Source organism: Bos javanicus, chromosome 15 (genome assembly GCF_032452875.1).
Source record: "Bos javanicus breed banteng chromosome 15, ARS-OSU_banteng_1.0, whole genome shotgun sequence".
NCBI classification, from domain to species: Eukaryota; Metazoa; Chordata; class Mammalia; order Artiodactyla; family Bovidae; genus Bos; species Bos javanicus.
Genome location: NC_083882.1, coordinates 42919073 through 42935102, shown reverse-complemented (window position 1 = coordinate 42935102; position 16030 = coordinate 42919073). Strand labels below are relative to the sequence as shown.

At 38.3% G+C, this 16030-nt stretch overlaps 1 protein-coding gene across 2 annotated transcripts in view; it reads right to left on the bottom strand.

Moving 5' to 3' along the window:
• SBF2 (SET binding factor 2) overlaps positions 1–16030 on the bottom strand; it is a 499008-nt gene that overhangs the window by 46434 nt on the left and 436544 nt on the right. Inside the window, exons 26-29 of one of the 2 annotated variants that reach the window (XM_061440817.1) lie at positions 15162–15360; positions 8351–8547; positions 5946–6086; positions 4967–5062 (exon numbers count right to left, since the gene is read on the bottom strand). In XM_061440817.1, coding sequence (XP_061296801.1) covers positions 4967–5062; positions 5946–6086; positions 8351–8547; positions 15162–15360 — 633 coding nt within the window. The remainder of the gene's footprint in view (positions 1–4966; positions 5063–5945; positions 6087–8350; positions 8548–15161; positions 15361–16030) is intronic. The other variant, XM_061440818.1, reaches the window with a different exon arrangement.

The window sequence follows — 16030 nt, the reverse complement described above, 5'->3', positions numbered from 1 at the left end:
TGCTTCAGGCAAGAAGTCATCTAGTTCATCCCACCCATGGGAATGAAGTGTTGTTCAGAGTGTGAGTTTCTTGAGCAATGGTATTATTCTCTCTACTCTGTTCAGAACAAAGCAAGGAAAGAAGGAAAAGAGATGCTAGGGTTGGATGTAGGGACAGCGTACTATATTTATCAGAGTAACCTTATGCCTAGCAAAATGCATGACGTATAAGTTACATTCAGGGAACGCTGCACTGAAATGGACTGAACTAATCTTAGTTCCAGTTCTGCTCTTATTTGCTAAGTGATCTTGGCTAGGTCATGTCATCTTCAAAGTCTCTTGAAACATCTGTCCTGAAGGTTATTTTAAGGATAAAATAACCTTGCTGAGGAACTTAAAGGGCTGTGGAAATGTAAAGGAGGAAAAACTTAAAAATTTTCCTCCATGTGGCTACCCAGCTATTTGATTTTTATATTTAAGAGGCGGATTTTCTCATGGCATTTTTCTACACAAGATAATTTATCCAAGTTGCAAATATCTGCATTTTGCTCACAGGGCACAAAACCTACTGTCATTTTAAATGAAAAGCAATGTTATCTATTCACATCTTCATCGTTTCTTAACTGGTTTCTGCAGTTAAGAAGCAAAAAGGTTGCTTCTCCCGTCTTAGGAACTCTTCAACATGCATGCTCAATGCTAAGTGACCACCCTGACTGCAAAAGGGTGAAGGAGAAGGTGGAGGTCAGTCTAAACCCTCATTCATCAGGGTAGGTCAGAGGCACAGTGGAGAGAGCGTAAGAAGGAAAGCAGGAACTAAGATTCTATGACAATGAAAAGGAATGGAAAAACAGAGAAAATAGAATAGAAAAAAGGAGAAGGTTTGTAGGGAGATTCCAAGATAGGAGGTTCTTTCCACACAGGGTAAATGAGGAACTGCTGGTGAAGTGGTACCTAGCTCTCTGGAAAAATGAAGACTCTATACTTGAGGATGGGAACAAGGAAATGAACTAACGGCAAGGCATGCAAGTGTCTACATGTAGTCATGCCCTGGCCAATCTGAGTGTGAGTCCACCTGCCATGTTCATGTTAACAGGGAATCTTCTGAGATTTCCCAAGCTTGCCCCAGTTCATTCTTGCTGCTCTGTATGAGGAGGGATGATGCTATCAGAAGAGGCAAAGGAAAGCAGCTCGAGGGACACAGAAGTTTAAGGTGTCAGGAAGTGGCCACATTTCATCTTCCAGTTAATCACTGGGACCTTGCGAGATGTGGAGGCTTTGGGAAAGAATTAAGAGATGGACCTGCTTAGGAGCAAAAAATCTTGTCATAAGGAAACACACCAAGTTTACAGTAATTTTTAGGAGAAAATATTTGGGAAGGGGATCATGAATAATAATTATGTCCTCATTATGCATAGAAAGAGTCCCAAACAAATTAAATAGAGTTTAACCCTAAGATGTAAATACAGCTTTCCAGGTACATTTGAGAATAGAAAAGAAAGGACACAAGATTAGAATGTAACCACTAGTGGGGATTCCCTTGCATAAAAAAAGCCATGAGTCTGAGGCCAATATAAAAAAAGAAAAGATACTGTAGTTGAAACATATTGGTGAACATCCTTGAGCCTCAGGTACCAACACAGAAACTGAGACAGTTTCATACATAAATTTATAATATAGGTCACCTGGCCAAGTGGAGGAATAGATAATGTGTTTGTTGTTGATGAAGTTTCAGATCAGATCAGATCAGAGCAGTTGCTCAGTCGTGTCTGACTCTTTGCGACCCCATGAATCGCAGCACGCCAGGCCTCCCTGTCCATCACCAACTCCCGGAGTTCACTCAGACTCACATCCATCGAGTCAGTGATGTCATCCAGCCATCTCATCCTCTGTCGTCCCCTTCTCCTCTTGCCCCCAATCCCTCCCAGCATCAGAGTCTTTTCCAGGGAGTCAACTCTCCGCATGAGGTGGCCAAAGTACTGGAGTTTCAGCTTTAGCATCATTCCTTCCAAAGAAATCCCAGGGCTGATCTTCAGAATGGACTGGTTGGATCTCCTTGCAGTCCAAGGGACTCTCAAGAGTCTTCTCCAACACCACAGTTCAAAAGCATCAATTCTTCGGCACTCAGCCTTCTTCACAGTCCAACTCTCACATCCATACATGACCACAGGAAAAACCATAGCCTTGACTAGACGAACCTTTGTTGGCAAAGTAATGTCTCTGCTTTTGAATATGCTATCGAGGTTGGTCATAACTTTCCTTCCAAGGAGTAAGCGTCTTTTAATTTCATGGCTGCAGTCACCATCTGTAGTGATTTTGGAGCCCAGAAAAATGAAGACAGAAATCAAGAGTAGGATGGGGATGGGAGGGTTTCAACTAGATAAACCAAGAAGTTGCATTCTACTAAAAGTTAAGGGAAAAGGTGCTGACATGCCTGCTAATATAAGGTTTCAGATGGCAAATGAAGAAATAACGAGAACTGCAACTTCTAACCAAATCCTGACACCAGTTCCTGGCAACAGAAATACCAGAAACCTTAGGAGAAATACACTGTACTATCTTTTAGTTAAAACTCACCAAGAAAGAAATGAGGAGAAGACTGAAGATTGTATCTTAGACTTTAAAACAACAAGTATTTAAAAGTTCAGGAAAAAGCTACATATAACTGTTATGGGTCAAACTGTGTGCCTCCCACCCCATCAAAATTCTTCTGTTGTCATCCTAACCCCTCAGTTCAGTCGCTCAGTCGTGTCTGACTATTTGTGACCCCATGAATCTCAGCATGCCAGGCCTCCCTGTCCATCACCAACTCCCGGAGTTCACCCAAACTCATGTGCATCGAGTTGGTGATGCATCCAGCTATCTCATCCTCTGTTGTCCCCTTCTCCTCCTGCCCACAATCCCTCCCAGCTTCAGCGTCTTTTCCAATGAGTCAACTCTTCGCATGAGGTGGCCAAAGTATTGGAGTTTCAGCCTCAGCATCAGTCCTTCCAATGAACACCCAGGACTGATATCCTTTAGGATGGACTGGTTAGATCTCCTTGCAGTCCAAGGGAGACTCTCAAGAGTCTTCTCTAACACCACAGTTCAAAAGCATTGATTCTTCGGCGCTCAGCTTTCTTCACAGTCCAACTCTCACATCCATACATGACCACTGGAAAAACCATAGCCTTGACTAGATGGACCTTTGTTGGCAAAGTAATATCTCTGCTTTTCAATATGCTATCTAGGTTGGTCATAACTTTCCTTCCAAGGAGTAAGTGTCCTTTAATTTCATGGCTGCACTCACCATCTGCAGTGATTTTGGAGCCCCCAAAATAGTCTGACACTGTTTTCACTGTTTCCCCATCTATTTCCCATGAAGTGATGGGACTGGATGCCATGATCTTAGTTTTCTGAATGTTGAGCTTTAAGCCAACTTTTTCACTCTCCTCTTTCACTTTCATCAAGAGGCTTTTTAGTACCTCTTCACTTTCTGCCATAAGGGTAGTGTCATCTGCATATCTGAGGTTATTGATATTTCTCCCGGCAATCTTGATTCCAGCTTGTGCTTCTTCCAGCCCCGTGTTTCTCATGATGTACTCTGCATAGAAGTTAAATATGCAGGGTGACAATATATAGCCTTGACATACTCCTTTTCCTATTTGGAACCAGTCTGTTGTACCATGTCCAATTCTAACTGTTGCTTCCTGACCTGCATACAGGTTTCTCAAGAGGCAGGTCAGGTGGTCTGGTATTCCCATCTCTTTCAGAATTTTCCACAGTTTATTGTGATCCACACAGTCAAAGGCTTTGGCTTGTCAATAAAGCAGAAATAGATATTTTTCTGGAACTATCTTGCTTTTTTGATGATCCAGCAGATGTTGGCAATTTGATCTCTGGTTCCTCTGCCTTTTCTAAAACCAGCTTGAACACCTGGAAGTTCACGGTTCACGTATTGCTAAAGCCGTCCTAACCCCTAGCACCTCAGAAAATGTGACCCCATTTAGAAATAGGGTCACTGCAGACGTAATTAGTTAAGATGAGGTCACACTTCAGTGGGGTGGGCCCCTAATTCAGTGTGATTGGTGTCTTTATAAAAGGGGAAATTTGGAGACAGGTGCACAGGGATGTCACGTAAAGATGAAGGCAGAGATCTGGCTGATGCTTCTACAAGCCAAGGGATGCCAAAAATTGCCAGCAAACCATCAGAAGCTAGGGGAAAGGCACAGAACAGACTACTCCTCATGGCCCTCGGAAGAAGCCAAACCTGATAACATCTTAACTCTGAACGCCTGGCTTCCGTACAATGGCTTTTGAAGCCACACAGTGGCATTTTGTCACAGTAGCCCAAGAAACTAATACAATGATGTTAAGGCCTGATTAGGAAGAATACCGAAGAAGGGTGAAAGCTCTTAGGAAACTCTGCAATCAAAGAAAGTTTTGATGAAGAAGGAAAAAAAAGTATCTATATAAAGAATCAGTATGATTGCCAGGAGATGTGCACAGTAATCTTGGTTTTCAAAAGGGAAACAAGTGAATTTTGTAAAATAGTCTTTATGTCGATCCTGAACTATTGTCTCTTATTCCTCAACCTAGCACTTCCGAGAACAAGAGTAAAAATAACAGGCATTGGAGGCACAGCCTTCGAGTCTGGGCTTACAATGCCCTAGCTGTTTATGCTTCTGTGCTCAGCTTTTCTACCCTGCATACTTGAAGCATCATGGACTGCTGCCAGGGCCAAGTCACCATTTCGACATGCTCCACGTTCCCCTCCCCATCCAGTGCTCCCAAACTCATCAGTATGTAAGATTTCAGCAATTATTATACCTCTTGTTCCATGAGGCTAAACTCATCTGTCACCACGCTAGTAATACATTTGATCATTCATTTAGAAAGGGTGATTAAAAACAAATTTAATCATTAGTTGATTTAAAGTATCACTATCTAGAAAAAATTTTCTGCTTTTAAAGTTGTATCAGGGCTCAGTTATAAAATCAGTCTTACTAACCTCCTCGAGCAAAGCTATTGGATGGGTTTACATCCAAATGTCCTGGCACTACCTGCTTAAGCACAGTGGACATTCTTGAAGTCCTCCTTTCAGTCCCTAAAGTCAGCCAAAAAGAAGAACAAAAACCATGTCGTTGGGGTTAACATTACTCAAATGACAAAAAGTTATCTTCATGTGTAGCATGTCTAATTGCTGCCAAACATTGTACTTTTTAAGTACCCAAAGCTTAATAGAGATAACAAGGCACTGTTACTATTTCCTCAGAGATACACACATCTGCAAGATTATAGAGAGTTAGGTTTGGCAAGTGCAATCAGAGAACTGAATGATAAATGAAGCAAGGCATGCATGGTGTTACTTTACAAGAAAAGCCACTTTCTGCTTATGTTGAGCTAATTCAAATAGCTGATTAAGCCAAGGAGACCAGCTTCTCAAGTCACATGCTCCTGTGTCTAACACATTAGGGTTACCTCTACATGAACCCTTTGGGGTTCCATCACATGATAACTGAAACAGAATATTAGTACAAGTCTTAATGGCTTCATCCAAATCTAGTGAAAACAAACTGTACTGCAAGTCATAAAAGGCCACAGAAACTTTAGGAATTTCAAACTTATACATGATGATTTTAATAAACATTCAATAAACATGTTCAACTTACACAGTCAACTCTAATACTGATATTTTAAACTGTGTAAAACAGATTTCAGGAAAAAAAAACAAAACTCACATGACTTTGTCTTTCCTACCACCTCTCTTACTACTCTTTTTAAAAGGAAATAACCGAATCTCTAAATTTGGTTACTATTTACTAGAAATTTATAGTGGTACCCTGATAAAAGCTAAAGTTACAGACCATAAGGTAAAACATTAAGGGGTCGTGTTGACGGAACAATGCAAATAACTAAAGAGGCTAACCCTAGGAATGAATATGACCTTTCATAGCTGTCAAAAAGAAATGCATTATATCAAATCTTACCTGGAGACAGAGCAAGTGCTGGCCTGACAGTAAGAGGGTTATTGCCACTGAGTTTCTGATGGACAGAAACTGCACTCAGTAATGCTTGCAAGTACTTTTCTTGTTCTATGCTACTGGAAGATTCTAAAGAGGAGGTAGGAGCTATAAAAGGAAAAGATATTAAGTAAAACCATCTCTATATTAATAAAACAGGTTCACTCTATATACATATGCTTATTCCTTCTATATATGGTCTTCAAGTTACCACACTCAAATATAGAAACCAGCCCCACTTAAAACTCCAAACTTAAATAGCTAATCCTCCGATGATAATGGTTTCACCACATATACTTCCAGGCTGCCTCCTCATCCTCCTGAAAGAGCCCAGGCCTGGAAAGCCAGCACACAGCTGGCCTCCCAAGTGGAGGTATAGTTTTTCACTATCCAACCAACTCAAAGATTTACAAAAGACAACATTTCCGTGATGACCCATGCCTCTGTTCGGGAGCAGAGGATGGAGTGGGTTCCCTCAGCATCCCAGAATGAGCAGAAGTGAGACTTCCCAATACCAGTAACTGTATTCCAATTCTGTCACACTGGCCTAACAGGGGACGTGAACTTGTAGAGGGTTGTTCTGGGAAGAGTGGAGGAAGATGAGGACATAGGAGCAGCTACTGCTCAATCCCCTGGTCCTTCTAAAACAGGATCAAAAAGTATGCACAGATGGAAACAACAGTGAGAGCAATTCTGGTTGGAGGGAGTCTGAGCCTGGCTTGCATGGAATAAAACAGAATCACTGAAAATGGCCCAGGTACTCTAAAGTGGTATTGGGAGGGGACTGACTAGAAGAACAACAGATAATAACAAGTTTTCTTACAACATGACTAGGAAATAAATAATTAGCATTACTATCTTATATTTTATCAACTTTAAAGTGCCATCATTTTATAAACTCTAAAATGCCATTAATTATAAGATGCACTACTATTTTATTTAATGAGAATTTAAAAACTGCCATTTAAGCCAAGACACAATTCTTTCTGATCACATGAACTGTAGGTCACATTCCCATTTCAAAGATATTAAAATGTGAGTAAATGTGTGAGTTCAAAAAGTGTGAAAAACAATAAATTTATATTATACTGAAAAATCAGAAATGAGTGGAATAAGACAATTTCAAGTTTTCCAACTAAAAGCTCAGTGATATGCTCATAATAATGCTCCTGAGATGATTCACTCACTTTATGTAATCTACATATGTTATGTTCTATCATCCCCTTATGTAGCTTGAGAAGATTCCTTAGGACAGAAAAAGTTAAAAGCCGACTGCCTTCAATATATATATGTTGAGATTCCATGCCAAGCGGAATAACAACAACAATATAGCCCACCAGGCTCCTCTGTCCTTGGGATTCTCTAGGCAAGAAATATTGGAGTGGGTTGCCATTCCCTTCTCCAGGGGATCTTCATGACTCAGGGATCAAACCTTGGTCTCTTGCATTGCAGGCTGATTTTTCACTGTCTGAGTCATGAGGGAAGCCAATAATATAGCATTGTGTGTATAATGTCCTCAAGTCAACTGAATGATCAAAGACATGCTGGCCAACTTTGAACTTTCAGGAAGGTATGGATGAGAATAAAGAAGACATATCAAAAAGCACATGGTTCTACCTACTGAACCACTGAACTTGAGTTTGCTCATTTCCAAAGAGGGAAGTCATTCCTAAGTTGAATCTGGTGTCTTAGTGGTCCTTGGTTAAATTTTTTGAGCATCTGTTTTAAGCTAGAGGTTATGAGAAAGGTTAGCAAAATGTAGCTTCTGACTAACTTCAGACCTCAAACCCAGTGCTCAGAAGTGTCCTCAGAAAAAGGGGGCTGCGCTTAGTGTGCGTTTTTTCTTACACTGACCAGCCTCTAGCTTCCTAAAAACCTTTCTGATTGAGTGCTCCAAAACCAGGATTTTGGTCTTTAGGTTGCTGACTTGTATGTGTGTGTGTGCGTGACATGTAGGAATGAGACAGGATATCCTATATCACATAGGACAGAATACCTATTTACTTCTGAAGCTAGTAAATATATCTGAATACTTCCCCCCCAAAAGAAAACAATTATTATATCTGTTTCCATTTGTGGATACTCTGGTTTGCTGAAATGAAAACAGCTAGAACCAAAGACTTTACTATGTTAATTTCTATTAAAATTCAAATATAGACAGACATATTAAGCAAGATGTCAAATTCAAGGCGGAGCCCCACAGCGTCAACTCCAGTTCTTAACTGAACAGACTATACACAGCGCACTGGAAAAGTTCACATGTGAGAGGCTTGATGGAAAGGGCACAACTAGCATTCCTGGACTTCACTTCCTGAATGTCTGGAATACCCAGAAGTGGAAGGATCAGAATAGTGCTGTGGAGAGTTGCTTACCTGCCTGAGGGGAGTTCTGAGACTTAAAAAGGCCAACCACTCCCTTTCCATGGAATCCTCCAGATCGGAGGAGCAGGGTACTGCTTCTTGAGTTTCTCCAACATACAACAGGCAGGCGATTGTGTCGATAGCAGCGGGCTACTCTTGGTAAACTACTGTCCTGTACAGCTTGAGGTACAACTAAAAGGCCAGGATAGCTTCAGGGGTATGGAAAGGAGAAACAGGATGATTTGGGTGGGTGAGGCAGGGTCGGGGGAGGAGAAGAAAAAAGAAACGGGGAGAGAAAGAATACAAGCATGTGAATTTCATAAGTTCACAGCAAATTTCTAAGACTCAGAAACACTGGTGGAGAGATAAGACATATATTTCAAACATGAAACAATTCAGTTCTTTGGGGGTTGAGAAGAAAAGGCCTAGATAGTGAAAACAACTAGCTCATCTACTAATCTTTTCTTTTTTTTTAAAATAAGCCTTCTTCAGTGATAATGCAAGCTTTTGCTGAGTAACGTTAAGTGTAAAAATTAAAAACGGCATACATAACTATTAAAAAGGCCTCCAATAAACAAGATTTCCCTTGCCTTATATACAACTTGAATAAAGATTGCAAGATTAATGTATTAATGTCAACTTTATGAGAATGACAAATCAAACTGTCAACTCCTTGGATTACTGAAATGACAACAGAGGATAAAGTACACTAACATTCAGAATTCCAGAGATGGTGAAAGGATTAAAAATCAAAACCAAATGATTTTTGGTATGAAAACAATATGTTCAAATGTCAAGTAAGTGTAAATATTTTATTAACACTACATGTTGATAATTAAAAAAAAAAGATTAGCTCATAAATTTACAGGATATGATGCTGGGAAAATTAAAAACAGACAAGATAGATAAAAACTTATTTATCTTGTTTTTATAGATAAGTACAAGAAGACAGGCAGCTTTCAAAGCAGTTCTTTAGTTTATTTAGAAATATTAAAGAGATTCCATGTTAATAACCTCCTAACCTCTAATCCCATGTCTTTTGTGTGTGTGTGATTTTTTTTTAGAATTGTGGTAAACTGTACCTAACATGAAACTTAACATGTTAACTATCTTCAGTCCACAAATCAGTGACATTGTCACAATACTGTGCAATTGATCACTTCCCGAACTTTTAATCCCTTATCTTGTTATAAGTCAGTGCTGAGAGCAGGGAGAGAAAACCCAGTATGTGGTCATATAACCTTCAATGGCTTTAGTAAATGCCAATTTTATTTCTCTTATTTACCCAGAGATTCCCTGGAAGCATTCTGAAAGCCTAGCACTTTCGTGCTTCAGGTTTACAGGCTGTCTTTTTCTAATACCACAAACTGATAGAGAGTCATAGTTGTAGACATAATCATTCATAAAGACTTGAAAAGCAGTTCCATTATTAGGGTCCTATGCTTCTTTTCTTTTTTAAATCGCAGTACAGTTGTTTTACAATGTTGTGTTAGTTTCAGATGTACAGCAAGGGCTTTCTCTTTCTAACTCCAGTTTAGTATTTGTTTATTGCTCCTTTTGGTTGTAGATACTATAGTGATTTTGTGTATTAGATAAGAGAGTAATGCTTAATAGCTTTGGGTACTGTTTCAGTAACTGGGAAAGAACCAACACACTCCTCTACCCCATTCCCCCGTCCCTTCCTTCCATGGCATTAGCACCACAGACCATGCTCTGCTACACACAGGATCTAAGACTTTCCTGGTCCCAGGCATGGGCCTGAGTGACGGCTGGATAGCTACTGGTGCCAGGGTAAAAAGCATACAGCCTGAAGGCCAGCAGAGGCTATTCTCAGGACCAGTGTCATTTAGCATGAAAGATATATCCATTTATCCTGCCACCCCCCCTATTCTACCACCACTACTTAGAGCTACCAGCCATGGGTATCAGAGGAAGCCTTGAGGTAGACTGGGCTTTAGGAGCTGCTGTGGAAACTTTTAGGGCTTCCCTCATAGCTCAGTTGGTAAAAGAATCCACCTTCAATGCAGGAGACCCTGGTTTGATTCCTGGGTCAGGAAGATCTGCTGGAGAAGGGATAGGCTACCCACTCCAGTATTCTTGGGTTTCTCTTGTGGCTTAGCTGGTAAAGAATCTGCCCACAATGCGAGAGACCTGGGTTTGATCCCTGGGTTGGGAAGATCCTCTGGAGAAGGAATACTCCAGTATTCTGGCCTGGAGAATTCGATGGACTGTAGTTGATGGGGTCACAAAGAGTCGGACACAACTGAGCGACATTCACGCACTCTGGAAAGTGGAAACTTCCGATCAAAGAATAACGCATATACAAATAGCTTGAAACATACATGAATTAACACAAAAAGAAATCCATTTCATTAGCACCTAGGTCAAGAAATGGACCATTCATTACCAGCATCCAAAAAATCCCCTTGTGTCACCTCCCAATCAGTGTTTCTCCCTTTTCTTCCTCCAAAGATTATCATTAAACATCCTTGACTGCTAACAACATGGATGAGTTTTGCCTGTTTTTTGAAAATTACAAAAAAGGAACAAATAGAATTTATTTTTTTGTGTCTGGCTTCTTTTTCTCAACAGTATGTTTATGAGACCCATCCATGCTATTGCATGCAACTATAGTCTGTTCATTTTCGTTGATGTAGAGCTGGGGTCCCCAACCTCTGGGCCATAGATCAGTGCCTGCTCTCAGATCAGAGGTGGCATAAGATTAGACATGAAGCACATAATAAATGCAATGTGCTTGGACCATCCTAAACCCCCACACCCACCTCCCCCTGCAGATCCATGAAACTGGTCCCTGTTGCCAAAAGGTAGGGGACTGTTGCTGTCTATTATCCCACTATGTGACTATATTACTTATCTAATCCTTTTATTGTTGATTTTGAGTAGTGTCTAGCTTTTGACTATATAAGAAACATGTTGCCATGAACATTCTTGTAGTTGTTTTTTGGGAGTACGTACGCTTTCCCAGATGGAGTAGGCTTTCCAAGAAATACATAACAAATTGTGTACATGTTCAGTACAGGTCTAGAAGTTTAGTAGATGCTGCCAGGGAGCTTTCTAAAGTTATTTAACCAATTTACAGTTACACCAGCAACAAAGAGTTCTACTTGCTCAACATTTTTTACTAGCACTGTGTATTGTTGGTCTTTTAAATTTTAGCCATTTTTGCAGGTATAAAGTTGTCTCATTGGGACTTTAATTTGTATTTATCTGAAGACTAATAAAACGAGCACTGTTGGAAGATGGAGGGAACTAAAAGTGCCTACCAAATTGAGAAGGCATCTTGAGATTAAAGCATAGGCAGGCAGCTCCACAAGTAAATACTATATATTTATATATATATATAAATAAAATAATAAAATGGACCAGTTCATTAGAGGGTAACTTACTCACAGGGTGGGATCTATCAGTGGATAATGATCAGGAAACATTTGCTACTATACTCTGAGCCCAGGACAATTTTATAGTCAACCTAGGGTATGGTGGTAGGTGCTTAGAAACAGGATGTGCATTCCCAAGTTAAGAATAATAGGTCACTAGTCTCAAGGGCCCTGGGAATACTTCAGGGAAGGTTTTCATCATTGTTTGGGAACTAACAGAGCATACAGACTACCTGGTCCTAATAAGCATTAAACAATATCTATTAACTACAAAGCTCTTGATGACAGAGAAGTGATTCACTGCATAGTACAGTGTTGGGCAAGGTCAGCGAAAAGACAGGAGAAACTGTTAAGGCCCAAGATGGCATCAGTTATGCCAAGAGTCACATAAGCATCTTTTTAGATATTTATTGCCCACTAGGATATCCTCACAAAAGAGGACATCCTCTGCCTTTGGTTATTGCCTTTTTATCCCCCTAATAATGTTTTCTGATATATAAAACTTCTTAACTTAGCAATCTTTTACTTTATGGATAGCATTTTTCCTGTCTTAAGAAATATCTTCTAGAAGCTTTATTTAAAATTTTAACCTTTTTCATGTAGATCATGTAGCTCTACAGATCAGTGGGAATTGATTTTTGCCTATGTAGTGTAAGGTAGAGGTCAACATTAATTTTTTCCTTGTATGGATATCCAGCACCATATATTGAAAAATATCTTTTATCTACTATTTTTAAATGCTATCTTTATCTTAAGCCAAGTGTTCTCATATGTTGAGATTTTTCTATATTCCCTATTTTGCTCTAGTGATCTGTTTATTCCTGTGAACATTCGATACTGCCTTAATTACTGTTACTTTATATAAAGTCTTGATATCCTATATTATTATTCTGTAAGACGATCCTGCTACTTCTGGCCTTTTGCATTTTAATGTAACTCTTAGAATCATCTTTTCAATTTCTGTGAACATTTTGCTGGGATTTTGATTGCGATTGTATTGACTCTATAGGTCAATGTCTGGAGAAATCACAGTTTTAGAGTACTGAATATTCTAGTCCAAGAACATTAAATATCTATTTATTTGTCATCCTTAATACTGTTTTGACTGTACCATGTAGAGATTTTATACATCTTGTATTAGATTTAGTCCCAAGTGTTTAATAATGTTTTTTAGTGCTACTTTAAATAGTACTAATAGTATCAAAATAACATCATTTAAAATTTCATCTTTTAATTGTTTTTGGTGTATATACATGACTAATTTTTTATAATAACCTTGCAAATTTGCTTATTAATATAACAAGTTTATCAGTTGAGTCCCTCAGATTTTCTGTTTAATCAGATCATCTGTGAAAAGCAGTTTTATTTCTTTCCTTTCAATATTTCTTTTATTATTAATTTTTCTAATTTTTGTGTACTTCCTAAGACCTCTAATACAACACTGACTAGAAGTGGTGATAGTGGGCACTTTTGTCCGGATCTCAGAGTACAAGGTGTCAATACTTTACCTTAAGTAATTTTTGCTGCAGGATATATTTTTTAGAAACTTAGGAAATTAAGAAGCTCTCCCTGTATTTCCAATCTGCTTAAAGTTTTTTGTAAAAACTCATATATTATACTTTATAAATGCTTTTCTGTATACAATGAACTTACAATAGTCTGTAATTCTTTTAATGTGGTGAACTGTGCTGATTAATTTTCAATTGTTAAGCAAGTTTAGCATTCTTGTAATAAACTACACTTGGTCATAATGAATTCTGAATGAAATGAACCTTTTGTCATTATGAGCCATCTTTTTTTTATTCCTAGTAAAATTTTACTTTAAAATATATTTTAAAATTTATATATTGACGATAGCTTTATTTTAAAAAGGTGGTTTTGCATGCTGTATTCTTTCTGTTCACTTTCAACCTTTTGGTAATTTTGTATATTAGATATAGCCCTTAAAAGCAGCATAAAGCTTAAAAAATTCGGATTATCTTTTTCTTTTAACTGGAACATTTATCAATATTATAAGTAATATAATTACTGATATATCTGAATTTATACTATCTTACTATTTGCTTTCTATTTGTCCCATCTGCTGCATGATTCCTTTTCTCTCTTTCTTGCCTTCTTTTGGATTATTTACTATTATATTTCCTTCTAATAGCTTATGGGTTTATGCTATTTAATATCACCATAATCTCCTTATAATAATCATTAGAATAAATGGTATATTCAGATTTTATTTTGTTTCTGACAGAGTGAAATGATAAATAACATCTGTTTTCTCACTGTCAGATAAGATTTTGATAACAAGCTTCTCAAATAGCAGGACGTCACACCTTATGCCTTTGCTTACACTTAACTACAAAGAAAATTTGGTTAGAAGGACAGAGTATTAGGAAAATTACTGCATACTCAACAAAGTCACAGCCTGTCAGTACTTAATGTGAAATTTTTATTTATCCCAAATGTCAATCTACATTCCCAATATGTTTCTCAAGTTTCACATTTGTATTTGTACACTTAAACTGTCATTTAAAATGAGATAGCTACAGTTCTTCAAGAACAGCAGGGCTTAAACTAATAGTAACATTAAGACAACTTTCTAAAATATGTACAAGACTTACAAGTTACAAAGTACTTTCACAGTGTTATTGTATTTAATCAAACCAGAAATTTATACATGCAAAGAAAAGAACTTACCTGAAAATGATCAAACTTGTGGAGGGTAAAAACGTAGTTTTAAAAGACATAAAGCAGGAAATAGGGCTTAACAGATATATATAAAATAGCAGTAGACACAGTAGAAAAAAGAACATGTGTTCATATTATTCTTTAAGTAATATCACTTGAAAAAATTCTACTTAGACAGCATAAGGAAACCTGACCTACACTTGGATTAGCAAATTACGGCCTGGGCCCAAACCGGCCTTGCCCATTTCTTTATGTACTGGCTATGGCTGCTTCAGTGGCAGAGTTCAATAGCTGCAATAAGGGAACATATGCTGAGTAAAGTTGAAAATATGTACTATCTGGTCCTTTAAGGAAAAAGTTTGCAGTCCCTTGACCTACAGTATATTTTCATCTCTCCTCTGCCTGGGCAAATTCTATTCCTACTTCACGCTATCTCAGGCATGCTAGAAGAGGGGCAAACAGGAAGAGAAAGACAAATATGGGAAATTCATAAAATGGACAGAAACTATTACCGTCCACTTTCTGATCTAACATAGGCACTGTTCAGTGATACAGCTATACTTGTGAGAATGTCAGTGAGACGCTTGCACATGCTGCACAAAAAATGTCCCTTAAACACACATACCCCTGGACAGCCTGCTCCTGTTTTCCAGCATCTCTCTCTTGGCTATGGATGCAAATAGCCCATTCAAGACTCAAATGGAAGAAAGGAAGGTCTCTTTTGGAGAGACTAACAGACTTACCTCCGGCAGAGTGAGTACATCCTGTTGGAGGCAGTGATTCGAAAGTACTCTGGTTTAGAGCGAGAGGAGCTGCCACTTATGGTTCCCAAACCCAAACGCTGATAGTCTCTGAAACAAGCTTTTTCTACTAGCTGTTCCATTGTAGATTTCTCTGAGGCCTTTAGAGTGGTACTCGTGGGGAGTTCACTATCATCTGAAACTTGATGGCAGAAACAGGTTTTGAAGAAATGAGATAGCTCAAAGTACAGGATTAAAAACTTCCTTCTAAAGAGGATCTTTAACCAAGAGAGGTTTATATTAAGGCTAGAGGTGCTATGTATGCCAAAAATTGAATCATGGAACTTCTATGAGGCATCATTATGCTCAAACATAAACTGTAATAGTCAGGAAATAAAATATTAGGAGCTCAACTAACTCAAAATGTCAGGGAAAGTAACTTAAAATTTCTAAAAAAATATAATTTTGAATATATTACCCATATTTTTCTTTGTTAGTCAGGCTTGATTTTTACTGTCCACCTGGAGTGATTTCTATTTAGGACTCATACTTTGTGAGAGACTAACCTATTAGTAAAACTCACCTCTAACATAATCATTACACAAACTCATCAGGTTTCAGTTAACTTTAAAGAGCATACACTTTCATTAGAAATTCTTAATTAAGCAGAAGTTCACTACTGGGAAAGGATCTTTCTTAGATATGAAGAAGTTATATTTGGTGGAAGTTTTATTTTGTCAGAGGATGTGGTGTACATGGGAAACTCCCTCAATTTTGCAATCACAGGTTACAGAAGCCTTTAAAATTTTAGATGTTGGAAGAGTTTACCCAATAACCAAGTATTTTAGGGAGGATTAAAAACAACAACATTC